Source organism: Hemicordylus capensis, chromosome 6 (genome assembly GCF_027244095.1).
Source record: "Hemicordylus capensis ecotype Gifberg chromosome 6, rHemCap1.1.pri, whole genome shotgun sequence".
Classification (NCBI taxonomy): Eukaryota; Metazoa; Chordata; class Lepidosauria; order Squamata; family Cordylidae; genus Hemicordylus; species Hemicordylus capensis.
In genome coordinates this window covers 87621317-87640642 of record NC_069662.1, presented here as the reverse complement: position 1 = coordinate 87640642, position 19326 = coordinate 87621317, and the positions used below count along the sequence as shown (strand labels likewise).

Genomic DNA, 19326 nt, shown 5'->3' with positions numbered 1-19326 from the left:
TTTCCCTCCTTGTGGGCGCCTTGACGGGTTCTTGTTCGCCGGAGCGATCCCGATGCCGAGCACCTCGGAGGCGGCGGCGGCGGCGTCCGGAGGCGGGAGCGGCGTCCGGGGCTGGGGTGGTGGCTCCGAATCGCCGGTGGCGGAGAAGAAGCAGAAGCGTCTGTATCCGCAGCGGCGGCGGAAGCGCTACTCCTCGAAGCAGAAGCAGCAGCAGCTGCCGCCCCCGCTGCCTCCTTCTCCCGTGGCGGGCCCGCCAGCCCCTTCGCTGCTGTGCCCGCTGCTGCAGCCCTCGGTCCTGCAGCCGCCGCTGCCGCCGCAGTCCGTGCTGTTCTTCGAGGCTACCGGCGGCGACGCCTCCTCCTGCTGCGGGGAAGTGGGGGATCGGAAGCGGCCGCGGGCCAAGTGGCGCTCGGGCTCTTGGCACAAGCGGTGGCGCGGCAGGTTAGGGGTTGGTGGGGGCGGCAGCTCTGGGGCGGGACTCACGGTCTCGGAGCGGCGCGGGAGCGGGGCGGGCCTGGGGCCACTGGTGGAGGCGTCGGCCGAGGAGTACGACGACGTAAGCTCTCAGTCTGAGGGGCCGCTTGGCGGCGGAACGGCCGGGGCGGGGAGCGGCGGGGGGAGCCCGGCTTCCTCCGGTGGTGGCGGCGGCGGGAGCCTGCAACGCCCGGGCTGCGCCGAGTCGGATCGGAGCAACCGGCGACCGCGCAGGGAGCACCGCAGCAGCAGGGGTCGACGCTCCCGGGAGCGACACCGGGAGCACCGCAGGCGGGGGGAGGAAAAGGACAAGGCACCGCAGCAGGAGGGGGCGGCGGCCGCGGTCGTCCGGGGGGGAGCCGAGGCTTCCTCTTCCTCCTCCAAGTCCCGCAGCCGCCACAACCACAGCGGCGGCCAGGACCGAGAGGCTACCCGGAGTGGCGGCGGCGGCAGCGACGGCCGCAGGAAGGGTTCAGCTGCCAAGCCCAGCAGCGGCAGGAAAGAGAGGGAGAGTAAGACTAAGGCCCGCCGGAGCCGCACCAAAGCGGCCAAAGAGCCCCCCTCGGTGTACAAGGACCCACCCAAGGCCTACCGAGAGGACAAGACCGAGCCCAGAGCCTACAGGAGGCAGCGATCGTCCCCCAGTCCCTGCCGGGATGACAGCCCTCTTGGCCACAGGGCCTCGCAAGGTCAGCGGAGCCGCAAGTCGCCCAGTCCCCGCTCTTCTCTCAGCCCTTATCGGCGTCGGTCGCCCAGCTACAGCCGGCACAGCTCCTACGAGCGCGGCGGGGATGTGTCGCCCAGTCCCTACAGTAGTTGGCGCCGCTCCCGCAGCCCCTACAGTCCAGCCATCAGGTGAGTCCAGAGGTGGGGGCGGGGGGGGTGGGGGTGAAGAGAGAGTGTATTGACTTGTATTCCTGTGGGAATGGGCTGGAAGGGAATGCTTTTCTCGAGAACCGTCTCTTCAGGCTCCTTGTCCAAAAATCAGAACAAATTGGCAAGACTTACTGCGAGGTAATTCCTACTTGAGGTCAAGGAGTCTATTTTGAAGTCATACAGGCCAAGTGAATCCTGCTCTCCCCCTTTTGTTCCCTGAGCCGATAGTAACAGGAACAAAGAAAGTTGTGATATTCAACTAAAACTCTTACCAGATTTGAGATTGCAGCGTTTCTTGATACATTTGGCTTCCCTTTACTTTAGAAGTCTTCCTATACCAGTGTCCCTAACTGCCATCTTGAGTTTCGTGAAATGGACCTCATTCTGAATCATTAGCGTATGCACTGCATAAGTAGTATGCTCTAAAGCTGGATTTTCAAAGATTCATGTCTTGGATTAGTGTAGATGGCATGTATTTATTCCTTTTAATCAATATTGTAACCTACGTTGTGAACTCGGGTTCAAAAACAGGATACACATCTAAATAATGTACTGAAAGTATTGTGAAATCCCCTTTGAGAAATGTGAAACTTTCAAGTTGGCATTTTGGAGAAGTACAATATAGTTAAACTACTTAGATTTAGAAAGTACTGTCTTCTGGATAGTTAAGGTTTAAATAACTTTATAGTCAACAAGATGCATATTGCTGGACTTTAAGAAGCAGTACAGTAAGTACTTCAAGACCAGTTACCCTGAAAACCAGTGTGGTCAGAAGTTACTAGAAAGTCTATTCTAGACATCAAAGAATATGCAAGGAAACTGGCCTTTTTCAAACTATTTTTGTCATATAAGTCTGTTTCTTATGGGTGGCTTTTCATTCAAGTATTTCTTATTGGTCTACATGCACATATACTAGTGGTGTGTTGGGCTGAAATCCTAAATATACATAGGTGAAAATAATTCTCACTGGAATCAGAGAGACGTTTGATTAAGCACATTCTGAATTGGGGTTTACAATTATTTACCAGGCTTTTATCAAGGAAGTTTGACAGCTAATGATTTGATTGCATGTGGGAGTTGCATGCTAAGATGGGAGTTGATGCTAATTGCCAAATCTTTCTCTGATTACTGATCATATATGACCATGTACTTCTTGACCTGGTTTATATATAAATACATTAAGATGGCATTATCTTTACCATTGCTTCTTTAAGTATTTATATTAAGGGGCTGGTAACATGCCGAGAGACTTGCTGGAAATGCGTGTAGTCTGTATATCGGAAGTAGGCAACACTTAATTTCCCAAGTATGCATGAGAATTGTAGCTTTGGCCCAGCAGGTTCAAAACTAATGATTTCCTTGCCTCCCATTCCATAAAGTGGTTTTGAGATAGCCACACCCACTTTTTGTTGATAGGGAATCCTTGCTCTTGATGTACAACAGTAGCTGCTTTGGTTATCAAATGCTTTCTCCACCACGACTCTGGCCTAATGTTAAGTATTGTGATTCTTCCTGAAGAAGATCTTTTAATGGCCCTTCTCTTCACTGAAATAAGTCGTCATCTTGTTGGCAGTACTTGTGCACTCTCTCATCTGGCCTTGACAGGCATCTATTTTGTGTGCTCAAAATCTTAGCAGAGAGCTTTGCTGCGAATGCCAATCGCTCTTTCTCCTTATATGTTTTAGCAACTACCTTTTCCATGGATGTGAAATTTTGTGTGTCTGAATAGTTTTCTGCTGCTACTTCATGTGGATATGCAGTTAAGCTTTTCCAAGAGAGAAGTCATTGTGTTTGGTCTTATTAATGACCCAAGGTCCTGTAAACCAGTTGATATTTTTTCAAGTTGGTTTTGAAAACTGTTCTGTGTTATCAAAAGATTACTTTTTTACAGTGATCACAATTTTCCAGTTAATTGTTGTATTTGCATGTTTTGGACTATGAATTTGTAAATGGCTTTTAATCCTCAAATAACCAAAATCAAGGAGATAAAGTGTAAATAACTTTCTGTCAGTTATTAAGCTGCTAATGCGTATCAATGCATCTATTTAGCAGCATGCATTCTTTCTCCATCTATGTTCTCTAAGTCCACTGAATGATAGCTATAACCATCTTCCAAACAACTGGGTGGGTGGGAGGAACCTTCCTAGAACTGTATGAAACAAGGTCTTTTTGCCTGGTGATGTGGGTGGGAGAAATACAGTAAGAGCTAGGCTGCCTCCGTATGCTGTTCTATCAGTGTGGATCAGGCATCATGCCATAAATAGGTAAGGCCTGTCACAAGGCAACTGCTTTGGGATGAAAACTTTCAATCATAGTTGCAGATTTTTCCTTGCTTTTTACCCCCCACCACACACACACACACAACACCCTCACATCTGTGTTAAAGTATAGTTGTGCCGTCAAGTTGATGTTGACTCCTGGCACCCACAGAACTCTGTGGTTATCTTTTGTAGAATACAGGAGGGGTTTACCATTGCCATCTCCCGCATAGTATGAGATGATGCCTTTCAGGATCTTCCTATAGTCCTGCTGCCCAATACAGGTGTTTCCCATAGTCGGGGAAACATACCAGTGGGGATTTGAACCAGCAACCTCTTGCTTCCTAGGCAAGTTACTTCCCCACTGTGGCATTAGGAGAGGACTATCTCGCTTCAGAAGCTGGTAACATTCCTCTCTCTCTGCCCTGGTGAGTTATTTCTCCTTTTCAATAACCTCTTAACAGTCTGAGGAGAGCTAACTCAGCTTGTATGGTCCACTGGTGGTCTGCAACCTTCCTGGTGCCAGGTTATTCTCCCTTTAGATAAGATATAATTTGAATGGTTGTGGATAGGGATGTGCATGGAACCAGCGGGGGCTGGTTTGACGGTTGGGGGGCAGTGATCCCTCTATTTTTTTCCATCTCTGTGCGGAATGAGTTTTGTTCTGAGTGGCAGTATCCAAGGCAGTGTGTGCGTACCTGCATTCAGAATGGGGCCTTCCTGATTCAACCTGAGCGGGATCTAAAAATAACTGAGCGGACATCCAAAAACTTGTGAGCGTATGTACATGCTCACACCTTAGAGGGAACACTGCTGTGGGGGGGGGGGGCATCTTTAAGGATGGGGGAGGATGCACTTACCCCCTGCTCCGCATTTCCCCTGATGGCTCTCTCTCAAAAACTGGTCCGGTGGGGCAGCAGCAAACCTCCCTTCCTCCCCGTTCCCTCCTTGGTCCAGAAGTAACCAGAAGTACCCCGTGCATATGTGCATGTCCCCATGCGGGGTACTTCTGGACTGAGGAGGGAATGGGGTGGCAGGGAGGTACGCTGCTTCCCCGTCGGACTGGTTTTTAAGAGAGCTCCGGTGGGGGGAATGTGGTGTGTGTGTTTGGGGGGGGTAAGTGCACCCCCCCGCCCTTAAAGATGTCCCCCTTGCCTTCAAACCGGCCGAACTACTGGCTATTCAAACCTGTTCGGAAGCCTGTAAAAGGGCCTCTGAACAGGTCCGTGCACATCCCTAGTAATGGATTTATTCATATGCAGAACAGTGTGAAATATAGATAGCTGTGAAGTGCTCATACAAAAGCTGAATTTCAGGTGGTTGACTTGGAGTGCATTTTTATTCTTATTGGATATGTTCAGTCTTAGTTAGGGAAAGTTTTCCTAACTGTTTTATTGAAAGGGTGCCATTTCTAGGAGTCCTAATTTTGTCTCCTGAATTGGTGAGGGAAGGCTATATTTTTATTTTTCCTGATTCTTCCAGGATAATGCTTGATGGTAGGTATATTCTGTAGGAAAGAGTCCTAATGTATTATCACAATAGCCTTAAATTGTCTACTTGGAATGTACTGCAATATTGTAAACCATGCCTGCACAACCTAAGGCCCTGGGGCCAGATCTGGCCTGCTGGGACTCTTTTGCTGGCCCCCAGATAGCAACAGCACAAGCCATGAAGAGCTCTTGGATTGTCCACTGATGAGCAGCAGTGGCTCAGTGCAGTTGGGTGCCTGAGACCAGATGAGATGCATGTAGCAGTGATGAACTGATGAGCAACTTGAGCAGGAGCAGCAGCAGTAATGGATGGAGTGAGCTGAAATGCCAGCAGTGGTGGCACCATCACCATCAGACAGGCACTTATGCACCGCAGAATTTCACTCTTTCAGGTAGTTCCCTCTACTTTGGGGTGGCATCTCTGAAAACTGCCTTAAAATGCATACTTCCACCTGTGTGGAATGAGTTTTGTTCTGGGCAGGAGTATCAAGACAGTGTGTGCACACGTGCATTCAGAATGGGGCCTTCCTATTCAACCTGAGTGGACAGCAAAAAACTTGTGAGTGCACGCACGTGCTCACGCCTTAGAGGTAACACTGGGGAGGAGATAACGTGGCATTTGTTTGGGGTGCATGAACTCAAGGTGCCCCACTGACTGAGAAGGAATAGGCCCTATTTACTGGCAACTATCCTTAGTTCAAATGGTAGGTTTCTTGATAGGGGAAGGAGATCCACAAGTAGCAAACAATTGCTTTCATTAATATTGTGTTATTTTTTCAATTACACACTGAAAATTGGCCTTGGCCCCCACACATCAAGTCATGGTTGGTTCTGTGGCCCACTGGGGCATTTGAATTGTGTAGCCCTGTAAAACCATTGTTTTTTGTTACAGTTCTATGTAACTTAAATGTGTAGGTTAGCTTTTTACAAAGTTGCCTTCCAGTAGTGGGAGGAGAGCTGGTCCTGTGGTAGGAAGCATGACTTGTCCCATTAGCTAAGCAGGGTCCGCCCTGGTTGCATATGAATGGGAGACTAGACGCGTGAGCACTGGAAGATATTCCCCTCAGGGGATGGAGCTGCTCTGGGAAGAGCAGAAGATTTCAGGTTCTCTCTCTGGCTTCTCCAAGACAGGGCTGAGAGAGATTCCTGCCTGCAACCTTGGAGAAGCCGCTGCCAGTCTGTGAAGACAATACTGAGTTAGATAGACCAATGGTCTGACTCAATATGTAGTGGCTTCCTAGGTTCCTAGTTTTAATTCAGTTTCCCAGCACATAGAAAAATCAGTGTGTGAGCTATGTAGATTCTTAATTTGGGTAACTGAGTAGCATTTCAGATTTCAAGACCTAGATTGCTTTAAGAAATACTGCTTCTGTAAGTGCCTGACGTTTCCCCCTCCATGTTGAATGGTTTTGATGGTCACACTTCACCTTGTTTCAGTAAGATGCAAAATATGTGAGTAGTCAAGACCTAAAATGCAAGAATGTAAAATAATGTAACTGTCTGCAGTATTGCCCTATGAAAATAATTAAGTCATGTTAAGTAAATATTGTGATGCCATAACACTATTTGCATCTTAATTATGTCAATCAATCAATCTTTATTACAGTCATAGACCAGCACAGGTTAATTAATTATGTCTAAATCAAGTACAAACTTCTGAGGTCAGTCTGCCTTTTATCTTCTTGATCCCACTTATGAATCTAGGTTTTCCTGAAAATCCTTGGCACCTTTGCTTTTCTTAATAGGAGCATTCCATTCTAAAGCATAAAGTCATGTAAACATAAATTGAAAGTTTCTTAAGTCTTTGTGGCTGGGACCCAATGCATGCATGGAAAGTGCTTCTGCTCATGTGGGGAAGGGGTTGTGAATTTCTTAGTCAGCCAGTCAAACTGTATTGCAGTCTTGTAACAATCCTGAGAAAAACCAACATTAATATGATATATATAGTCGTCAACTACAGTCCTTTGTATCCCCTTGAATTCACTATATGGAATCTTACTCCAAAGCAGAGATGTGGGTTTTCTGAAAAAATTGAATTGGACGTTTCCCACCTCATTTGCATGAAATTTGCAGGAAAATACAAATATTCCTGATGCTCTAAATAGATTGTCATCTGATTTTGATTTAATATTTATTTAGTAATCTCCATCATGTTAATTTCCCCATATTGTATCTCAAGTTTTTTATGTAGCCATGGAAAACTTTTAGAATTGAACATTTCAACAGAGAAAAAGTATGGGAAATTGTGTGTGTGTGTGGGGGGGAGGGGGTTCCATCCCAGATGTCCTGATCCATGGGAGTAGCTCTTGAGGGAAGGGGGGCTGGCCAAGTTTTGTGCCCAGTTTTTTGAATTCTGGTTACTTGTATTTAAAAGTATGTGTATTGAAATGTGCTACTTAGCTTCTAATAAAGGCACTTAGCATATTTTAGTATAATTATTTTAAACACTGGACAGAAGCCAAAGTTCAGACAGTTTAATTGATCCTGATTTCTGGTATTATGAAACAGGGAGAAACAGTTTACACTTTTTTCAGACGTAGGGTGGTCATTCTCAACACTGGGTTATCGTCCATCACATGCTCTGAGACACAGGAACCAATCAAATCTTTCAGTAGGCTGGCTTCTTATTAAGTAGTGGCTGTCAATCCATCCCCAGTTCCACTGGGAGACAGTGTTGGTTAGGAGCTCCAGTTGGACAGGCTAGTCATTGTTTTACTACTTCGTTCAGACCTCATTTCTGTTATAACCTCCTGATCATTTTGAATTGTTCTCATCTTAATCTTTCCCAGCTTTTTGAGATGGGATGAAAGACATTCTCATAAAAGTGATTAAATATCTGGTTCAGTTCTGTTTCATTTTTACAAAACATACCTATGCTTCATTAAAATGCATATGATGAAAACTGTAATAAATTTGCCTTTGTATGTTGAAACCCCACTACCTAACTGAAATGCCTGCAAACTTTATCTCTAAGAAGAGAGTAGCTTTTAAAATTGTACTTATTACCTTTTGTCTTTGCTTTTGGGTCTTGAACAATGTAGCTCTTTTTATAGAAGGGTTTTGTTTTTGTTTATTTGCAGGATGGAGGCTGTGCTGCCCTACTAAGTATAACTTTACACTCTCAATGCTGTGTTTATTTTTTTGCTTAATGTTGGTGTTCAGGTAGAGTCTTAGGCCTAAAAGCTCTGTTTTCTGCATCATTCGCCTCAGTGTCATAGACTGTTTTGGGGAGTGGAGATCTGTGCTTATATCTCCGTTCAGTCCTCTTTCTCCATATGAAACTTTGTATACAGTGTGGCATAAAATATATATCCCTTTCCCCTTTCCCTTTTTAATCCCTGAAGATTTGTAAAAGCTTTTACTGGCACAATGGTGTTCAGTTCTTGATCCGATCATTGTCTTTACCTAATCTGTAACTCTACAAATTCAGTGTAAAATTACTTTGTGCTGTGGCATGTCAGGATGTTCAGTGTGTGGTATTGCAAATAGAGACTTCCATTATTGTACCTGAGGCAGCATCCATAGAATATTTCTTTCTGGAAATGAGAAGTTACATTAACTATATTTTGCAATGGAAACTCTCAGTATTTCCTGGGTGAAATAGTAGGTTCTCTTTCCAATTCCTGTTTCATATAGTATTACTATAATAACTTTAAGAAATATTTGAAACTATTAATATAATCAGATATCTCAAAAACTTGGAGTGCAGATCAGTGTTCCCTCTAAGGCGTGCACACATGTGTGCACTCACAAGTTTTTAAATGTTCACTCAGTTAATTTTAGATCCTGCTCAGAGTGGGGCCTTCCTGATTCAACCCGAATGCACACACACACACACACACATACACACACTGCCTTGATACTGCCACCCAGAACAAAACTCATTCTGCACACAGATGAGAAAAATTAGAGAGAACACTGGTGCAGATATGTTTGAGCTCTTCACTCAACTGCCTCTCTATTCTTGTAGCACACTAAAATTGGTTATATGAGGATGAATGAATCTGTGGGCAGTTGTACCTTTAGAACACCTGTATAGATCAGATTGTTTCAGATTTCTTATGGCCCACTGATTCTCTGAATTGATATAAAGTAGCATCTGCCTGAGACACCTGTAGCATTTGCTCATAGTGTCTTTCATAAGTCCTAATGAAATCCTCATGTTGTAAGTTTGTTTCAGTAATTAAACATTGCATTTGATTGAGACATTAAGCACTGGAGGGAACCTCTATGAAATGTAGTTAAATGTTGTTTTACATGACTGACAAGATTAATTTAAACCATGTGTCCTATTTGTATTTCAAGTATTTCCTAAATAAAACTGCATAAATAGTTGATGGAACAATGAGAAAGTGTCAGCTTACAACTAAGAAAAGCTTTGATACTGAATAAGAGGGCATATGTTTTGCATACACTTTTATATAGAGTATGGTACTTAGAATATGTTTTTGTGACTGGCCATTTAATGATATGGAGACATAAGAACAGCCCTTCCAGGTCAGGCTCAAGGTCCATCTAGCCCAGCATCCTGTTTTCCACAGTGGCCCACTGGATTGCCTCTGGGAAGCCACAGGCAAGGGATGAAGGCATGCCTTCTCTCCTGCTATTGCTCCCTTGCAACTGGTATATAGAGGCATCTTGCCTCAAGTATCAACATAGGAACATAGGAAACTGCCTTATACTGAGTCAGACCATTGCTCTATCTAGCTCAGTATTGTCTTCACAGACTGGCAGGGGCTTCTCCAAGGTTGCAGGCAGGAATCTCTCTCAGCCCTATCTTGGAGAAGCCAAGGAGGGAACTTGAAACCTTCTGCTCTTCCCAGAGCGGCTCCATCCCCTGAGGGGAATATCTTCCAGTGCCCACACATCAAGTCTCCCATTCATATGCAACCAGGGCAGACCCTGCTTAGCTATGGGGACAAGTCATGCTTGCTACCACAAGACCAGCTCTCCTCTCCCGTATCATGTCCATAATATAGTACATGATTTATTGTTTGACCTCAAAAGGTAGATATCTTTCCCATGGTTTCTTCTCTGCGTAGAAAAGCAACCTTTAACTCAATGTGTTTGATACTGGACATTTGGGGTCATTAATTTTTTCAGTCGATTACAATTATAGATTTTGCTCAAATTTGTTGGTATCAAATTCAGATTTCATTTAAATCCTGGCTATTTTAAAAAATATAAGCCTATTACATACTAAATAATAGTATATAATACTATTCTGAAGCTTTGGAATGCGCTCCCTGCTGAAATAAGAGCCTCCCCATCTTTTGACAATTTTTAAAAAATCTTTAGACACATCTGTTCACGCAGGCTTTCAATTAAATAGTTTTAAACTATTAAATTAAATAGTTTTAACATTGTTTTAAAATATTGTTGTAATTTTTTAAAATTGCTGTAATGCTTTAACTGTTTGCTGTCATTTATTGTAACCAATGTTTTAATTTATATGTTGGTTTTTGTTGGTTTTTAACTATTTTAACTTTTCTGTTGTCATTTTTTGTTGTAAACCGCCCAGAGATGCAAGTTTTGGGTAGTATAGAAATATGTTAAATAAATAAAATAAATAAAAAAGCAATTTAAAATCTGACTTAAATATCTATTTTTTAAAATTCAAGCTTTTCCCACCTGTATCTCTTAGCAGTGGTTTGCAATTACTGTTATTTAAAGAGGCTTTGCATGTTCTAATGATTGTTGAAAGGTTTGAGGGCCTTGTATCCTTTGTGCCTAAACAATAAATTTGCATAAGTACCCTTCCGTATCTGTTTACTGAAAGTCAATAGACAGATATGTAAGAGGCAGACTTGAGTTCCTTGGCTGACATTCTGCACAGAACAGTGTGTGTGGTTCTCATCCGCCCATGCTGTGCATGTTGTGTGCTGCTGCTTGGTGTTATGCAAGCGTGTTCTTACGCTAACACACAGTTGTAGTTCTGTAGTGCTACAGCCATTGGAAACAATGGTTGTACTGTCACGGAAGTATGATTGTGCAGTTTTACACTTTAGCTCAAGAACACTCTTGTGCAACACTAAGTGTGGTTCTAGATGCCCGCATTAGTTTGAGTGGCTGAGAACTGCTGGCTTTACTTTGAATGGAATGTCAGCCAGTGACCTCAAAATGAGAATGAGCTTGACTTAATCTTCAGTCCAGCTTACAAAATTCTAATGCCTTTATATTGTAAACTAGTGCACAGTTCTAAAAAGGAGGGGATTTCACAATTGAAAATAATAAGTCTTTTAGGTAACTCATACTGAACTTTGTGGCAGAAAAGCCACTTCTTCTCCAAACATGCTAATAGAATGATTATAGAAACTGTTCAGTAAAGACAAAACAGTTAAGCTGTTGGGAGTTTTTTAAAAAACAAAAACAAAAACATGAAGAGCTGATTCAATCTTTACTCTTTTAATCAGGAGATCGGCAAAGTCCCGAAGCAGAAGCCCTTACTCAAGGCATTCAAGATCTCGCAGTAGGCACAGATTATCAAGATCCAGAAGCCGGCAGTCAAGTATTTCTCCTAGCACTCTGACTCTAAAAAGTAGCCTGGCTGCGGAGTTGAACAAGAACAAAAAAGCTAGAGCTGCAGAGGCAGCCAAAGCCAATGCAAAAGCTTCAAACACCTCTACACCTACTAAGGGAAGCACAGACACTGGGGTGACTGTACCGCAAGTGAACAGTGTGAAGGAACTGAAAAAGACAAAAACAGAGCATGTACGTTCACCATTGGGTGTTTCAGCCCTGAAAAATGATAAGACAAAGGCAAAAATCCCCGTTCCGGAGACAAAGGCTGAAAACAACGTGATTGTAGAGAAAGCTGCTAAACAAAAAGTTTCAGTGGTGAAGGAGAGTAAATCAACACCTGTGAAACAGCCACAGCTACCGCTGCCACCGCCACCACCACCACAGCCTGTTGCAGTGAAAGAGAAAAATAAGCCGCATCCCCCAAGTGCAGCACCCAAGGAAAAAGAGCGCAGTACTGCACTAATAACTTCCACGCTGCCACCCCTGCCTCTTCCTCCTATGCTGCCTGAAGAGAAAGATACAGATTAGTGAGTCGTGATATACTTGTTCTTTTTAAGGCACAATTTCCAGTTGTGGGTTTTATTTTTTTGAATATGAGGCAAACCGTGCAGTGTCACATCCCTAAACTGGCACATGCTAAAATTTATTTTTTTTAAAAGCTACGAAAGGGTCAGCAAAACAGTCAGATGGGGAGACAGGGTTGAACATTAAGTAGACAATTATGGACCTGCGACAAAATGTTGCAGTATATGCCTGATGTGCATGTTACTGTTGTAAGGGAGTATTCTTCGAGCTGAGAGATTTTGCACTCTTCTTGTTCAAGTCCCTTCTCCCAGACTCTCCACTGAGTTCCATTAGCTCTGCCCACTTGCTTGTCAAGTGCCGTCTAGTCTCTGAATATTCCGCTCCATTGAGTTATATTGGGTTAGTTTTCAGGGGTTTGCCCCCCTTAGGTTTTTAAAGGGTTTTTAAAAGTAAAACGCCTGCATACAGGAGAACCTCGCTATTTGCTGATCCGGCACCCATGGTTTTAGCTATCTGCGGTTGGTAAACGTGAGGAAAAGCCTGACCTTGGTAAACGTGAGGAAAAGCCCAGGCAAAAAAGGGGTCACACTCGCGTATCTGTGGGTTGAGGATGGCCAGAAATGACCTCAGAGGTAATTTCCGCTGCCATTTTGAGTGCAGGAGCCATTTTATGGCTCATTTAAAAAACAAATAAACATGACTAAAAACAACTTTCTGCTGAAATTTGGCAAATTTTCAGCTTGGGGGCATTCTTGGACTCCTGAAGGTCAGTGGAACATGGTAGGGCACTTTTGTCCTACCTGTTGTCTCATTTGGGAGGCAATTTTAGGTGATGTTTTTCAAGTCTAGGAACCTAACCCTCCCATATTACATAGACTTTAATGCCTTGTTATCCACGGTTTCACTATCAATCTCGCGGAACGGAACCCCCACGGATAATGAGGTTCTCTTGTATCTGCAGGTCACCCTGAGTCTGCTGGTAGTTTTCATTCCCCCTCAGACACTCCAGTTACTCATCCATAAAGATCATAATGTTTCCAGCTCTTTTGGAGATAGATTTAGATGATGATGCTAAACAACATTTTCTGTTAAGATTTATGAAACATTACATATTATGGTAGTCTCTAACAGTAACTCTTCATATTTCTCACAGAGCTATGGCAAGTGTTGTGAAACAAACAAACAATGAGAACACATGGGAATTAACTATGGGGTCAGTTGACACATGGTGTCTGTCTTATGTGGAGATTAATTATGAATTACTTTCAGTGTTTAATTTTCCGTCAGTAGCTGGTCAGGAAGATGCCGCAGCCTCGAAAATTCTAGGTCTATAGCAGGCTTGTGAAGTTATAACCCAATTACTATCTTCACGTTATCCACATTTGGTATTCTGCAAAATGTAAATCCTGGCAAAACTGCTACAGAAAAGCGGGGTGAGGGATGCATAAGCTTTGGTTTCTAATCTGTCGTACTTTCAAATATGAAGCTACCAAGTTTGTTTGTTTCTCTAGTTTGCAAGGGAACATTTCTGTGAAAGCAGTTAAAAAAGAAGTGGAGAAGAAGTTACGCCACTTGCTTGCAGACCTACCACTGCCCCCTGAGTTGCCTGGAGGAGATGAGGCATCCAGAAGCCCCGAAGAGAAGAAGATACCAGTGCAGCCACATCCTAAAAAGAGGCCGAAGTATGCGTTCATCCCTTTCTATCTTTGATTTAGAATGTTGATAATAGTGCTTTTCAACAAAGTTCTCAAAATAGCTTACATAGTTAAAAATGGGCAATAATCAAGACAACTTTTGTTCTTTTACTCTAAAGTTTTCACTACAATCTCTCCTCCACTCTTATTCTTTTAACAAGCTGTTCTTGTAGATCTCTCTGGGCAGATGGTATTAACTGCTGGCCCTTGTAATCTTGGTGGAACAAGCTGTTGATGGTGGTAGAGGAATAGTTCTCCCCGATCCTCCAGTTGGTGCAGTTGTTTCACCAGGTCTGTAGTGGCTACAGGAGAATAGCCCTCCTACTCTGGTTTTTGAAAACACTCAGTTTCAAAATGACTTGCCATGCAACCAGAAATTTGGAGCTAGTGATTGAAAAATACAAGCTTCCAGTCCCAACAGGCACACAGAACTGGTTGTGTGGTTAGAGTGTTGGACTAGGACTGGGAGGACCGAAGTTCAAATCCCCTTTCAGCCATAAAACTGACTGGGTGACTCTGGGCCAGTCACTTATCTCTTAGCCAAACCTACCTCACAGGGTTGTTATGAGGATAAACATAATCATATACACCACTCTGGGCTCCTTGGTGGAAGAGCAGTTTATAAATTTAATAAATCAGTAAAAAACAAAAAACCCTGCCAGTTTAAGACCAGAGTTAGAGCTATCTCATTTTGGCTCAAGCGAAGGCTGATGCCTCAACAGACATGCCAGTAATGATGTTGGGCATTACTGCAAATTGTGCCTGCTTACAACTGGTGCCCCATGGCACCCACACTTTTCCTTGGTCTTTGAGGCCCAGCTCAAGATGGCATGCCTGGTATCAACAAAGATGGCCCCACATTGCCTATTGAAGGCCAGTTATAAGTGAGCACAATTTATGACATTGTACAACATCGTTACTCCCGTGGCACATTTGTTAAGAAATCAGTCTTTGGTTCCAGTTTCCTGGCTTTGTGGCGATAACCCTAACTCTGGTCATTAACTGTCAGGCTTTTTTGACTTTTCTGATTTCTGTGGTTTGTGAAAAGGCAATTTATCATTACAGTGTTGACAATCCAATACCCTCCCCAGTGTTACATTTTGTGTTGGTGATAAAGAGAGTGAATTGTGTTATGTTTTATATATTTCTGAAACCATTGTATATTCTGTGTTATAATAGTCTGCCATTGTGATATACAACAGTATGTACAACAGTGTCTTTGAAGATGTACATGGAGTTCCAGGAAGTATAATCCTTTAGCACTTTCCTCATAGAACTCTTGAGGATATGTGTGGGAAAGGACTACATTTCCCAATACATTTCCCATTAAAGCCATAGGCTTTAATGGGGTTGGAAAATCTTAATATCTTTTGAACTACTGCTCAAAACTTCACCAAACCACTAAAAGGCATCCTTCCTCAAATAATTACATATGGTAGTAGACTATATCAGTCATTTTCACCAAATTTGAAAGAAATATATGATACAGTTGTCTAAAGATTGCTTTGCAGTGGTTCTGCTCCTATGTTTTGGGCAGATTCCAGATGATGTCTCTTGGAGACGGTTGCTCTTCAAAATGTGAACCTTTTATATGGCATCCCTCAGGGCTCCATACTGTCTCCAATGCTTTTTAACATCTAGCTAGGAGGGATCATCAAGAGATTTGGTGCAGGGTTTTATCAGTATGCTGATGAAAACCAAATCTATTTCTCCATGTCAACATCATCAGGAGAAGGCATACTCTCCCTAAAGGCTGGCCTGAAGGCAGTAATGGGCTGGATGATGGATCACAGAGACTGAATCCAGAGAATACTTATTGTGTGGGGTTGGAACTCAGGAGGCAGTTTTGATCTGCCAGTTCTGGATAGGTCACACTTGCCCAGAAGAAACAGGTACAGTCTGGGAGTGCTTCTGGATCCAAACCTCTCCCTGGTGTCACTGATTGATGTCAAGGTCAGAGATGCTTTCTATCGACTTTGGCTGATACACCAGCTGCATCCATTTCTTGAGATAACCACATAACAAATAGAAATCGAACAATAAGAACAACAGTGGTACATATGCTGCTAACCTCCAGATCTGACAACTGCAACATGTTCTTTGTGGGGCTGTCTGTATGCCATTTGGAAACTGAAGTTGGTACAGAATGCAGCAGCCAGGTTGGTCTATGGTTGGTCATCTCAGAGAGACCATATTACTCCTAAAAGAACTATATTACTAAAACCATATTACTAAAAGACCATATTACTAAAAGAACTATACTGGTTGCCAATAAGTTTCCATGCAAAATACAAGGTGCTGGTAATAACCCATAAAGCCCTAAACAGCTTAGGCCCTGGGTATTTAACATAATTTTTTCTCTGCCATGAGCCCTATCACCCATTGAGATCATCCAGAGAGTCTGCAGTTGCTACCAGCTCATCTGGTGGCTACTTAGGGACGGGACTTTTTTGTTGCTGCCCCAAAGCTCTGGAATGAGCTCCCTTCTGAAATAAGAGCCTCTCTGTCTCTGACAACTTCTTAAAAGTTCTTAGACACTTATTTTTTTCACCCAACCTTTTAAACTTGATTATGGTTTTAAATTTTTTTGTCTTAATATGTTTTGTAAACCACCCAGAGACGGAAGTCTGGGGTGGTCTACAAATTTGACTAAATAAATTATAGATTGGACAAAAAAGGACCAATTAGTTAATTTTCATTGCTTTTAAACTTGCTGTATTTGTAGCAATTTTTATCACATTGCTTTGAAATTAGGCACATTAGTTGACCTCATCCAGTAGATCATGTATGCAAAGTTTCAAGTTGTTATATCAACAAATGCCATATTTATAAGCAATGTAATAATGAGGCTTATAATGGCAGAACATTTTTTGTTACTTGCCTTAACTAACAGAAGTGACCCTTTAACAGTTAATTACACTGGAATTTTGTAGCAAGATTTTCAGTGTAGCATTTGGAAGGAGGAAGAAATAAGCATGATAGTCTGTATGTCAACTCAGTGTTAAAATTGAGAGAGTAAACAGACACTTGTGATACCACATACACTAATTGCTCCCTCTCTACTTGCTTAATGCTCTTTGTTATAGACAGAAGTCCTGATATGCACCCTAAATTTTGCTATTACATGAGAACTGCAAAGTCATATTGGTTGGAAAGAAATCTCAAATGAAAGTAATGGTTAACAACATTTGTCTAGACTGAAAATAAATGTTGAAGTCATTTAACAGATGGTAGAATATTAGTAGACAAGCTTGTGTTTCCTTGGGACAAAATATGAAAATGTATCCATAACATGCATTTTACTGTTTTGTTTTTGTTAGGATATGTGGACCACGCCACGGTGAAACAAAGCAAAAAGAAATTGACTGGGGGAAGCGTTGTGTGGATAAATTTGATATCATTGGCATTATTGGAGAAGGCACTTATGGGCAAGTTTACAAAGCAAGGGATAAGGATACAGGTAAGCCTTCAAAAATGAGATTATGTACACAGTCAAGTAGGTATGGCCATTGGCTTCTCTGTAGAACTACTCGACACAGAAAGGATTAACTGTGGGACGTCACATCAATTCATTAGTGAGTCATGTAGGAGGAGTAGAAAGCTAAGTAAATTATTTAAGACCTTATAAATGTCTGGAACACATACCTAGAAGGCATAGAGAGATACCAGGGCTATACCAGAAATCTCTCTGACAGTGAAATAAATCCAGTGCTGCTTGGCTGTGGTTATTGACAGGATATTGAATGTGATATTGGATCTGGATAGTGATCTCACAACAGTCATAAATAATGGGTTCTGCGCCTGCGCAGACCAACTTTGGGTAAAATTTGTTAGCTCCTCGAGATGCCTCCAACCACCTACTGCACGTGCCTTGCAGTCTCTTATAGCAGTGGTTAGGTGTTCTTCTCTCAGTTTCTTTCTGACTGCCTTAGCGATCACATCTTCAGATTACTAGAGCTCCTCAGAAATAAACTAAATTAAAAAATCCATTCAATGGCTAGAAAATGGAATGGAATCAACTATTCTAAGGATTATCCATTAAATTTGGAAAATTTTGAGCGATTACACGGACTTTGACAACAGAACGCTAAATGATACAGAGATGCGTAATGATTTTAACTTGTTTATGGTGGATTTATTGGCTGGACCCTGGATTGGAACTGATTACCCTCTTGTGTAGATCCCCTATTGTGCCTCTCATGAATACAAAAGCTCCTAGGGAGAAGACCACCAAGGTGTGAAAATTGAAAGGGGAAACTTCCTTCAACTGACAGCCACCAACTCCGTTTGCTGTGCTTGGGGGAGGGCCATAGTGCCGCGGCCTGCTCAATCTGATCATCATTCTCTAAGCAGACTTAAAAACCAGGCGGCCCAACTTAAGGTGGCATTAATGGAAGACGCACTCTGGCCCAGAAAATCCATGCCTCTGACTCCTGCAACTTCAAGTGCGATCTCGAAATCGGCACCGAGAACTGCAACATATACGCAGTCTAAACTCTTGGAAGCAGCAGTCTCTACTTCGAGGGATGAAACACCCTTCAAGAGACCGACTGCCATATATGCCAGCCCAAAGAGAAAAAGCAAGCCATTGCCTTATGCACCACCACCAAAGAAACATAAAGACAAAATGCACAAGAAAAAACTTCGCAGCAAGACATCTGAGATAGCCCTCTCCAACAGGGTTGCAAAAAACAAGAAGCCCATCTGCATCAACATCAGATCAGCACTGATTGGAGTCACAGCATCAGGCGGTATCGCTCTCACCGGCACCAACCAACTCCACTACAGTCTCCTTCGACACCGAGGCAGCCACACTCGATATTGACATCTTCAATATCGAAACCAAGTGAGCAGACTCCAGAATCACAACATGGAGTGGCATCTCTCTGATCGGCAACAACAATACTACAGTTGCCATCATTGTTGATACCACAGCATTTGAAGCCAGCTTCCTCGACATCAAAACCAAGCAAACAGACACCTGTCACCTTCGACACCGTACACGACATCGGAACCGAGGTGAATATGGGGTTAGATCCTTTATCGGTGCCAGACATCGTGAAACTGATGGAGTCTCAAGAGATCACTCCATCAACTTCTACGTTTAGAGGTTTCCTTAGTCACGGACTGGGTGTTGAGGTGGAAGAATTGGGCCAAATGGAAGAGGTTTTGCAATTATGCAGAATAAAAACACTTTGCACCCAAAGAAGCAACACTAAGGGAGGTGTTACTATACCTTATATCCTTGAAAACAAAAGGACTCTTGAATGTCTCTAAGGTACATATGGCAGCAATTTCAGCATGTCACAGTGGATGGGATAGGAAAACAGTGTCCTCCCACCCTAGGTGCAAAGAATTCATGAAGGGCATAAATAATTTTTACCCACCAGTAAGACAGTCCATGGACAAGTGGAGTCTGTCTCTTGTACTTTCCACATTAATGGAAAAACCTTTTGAGCCAATGGCAACGGCTGCTATGAAATTGGT

At 43.0% G+C, this 19326-nt stretch overlaps 1 protein-coding gene across 1 annotated transcript in view; it reads left to right on the top strand.

Moving 5' to 3' along the window:
• Window positions 1–52: 52 nt before the first annotated feature.
• Window positions 53–19326, top strand: part of CDK13 (cyclin dependent kinase 13) — a 52008-nt gene continuing 32734 nt past the window's right edge. The window contains exons 1-4 of the mRNA XM_053264037.1: window positions 53–1329; window positions 11512–12147; window positions 13657–13827; window positions 17160–17299. Of these exons, the coding sequence (XP_053120012.1) occupies window positions 53–1329; window positions 11512–12147; window positions 13657–13827; window positions 17160–17299 (2224 nt within the window). The remainder of the gene's footprint in view (window positions 1330–11511; window positions 12148–13656; window positions 13828–17159; window positions 17300–19326) is intronic.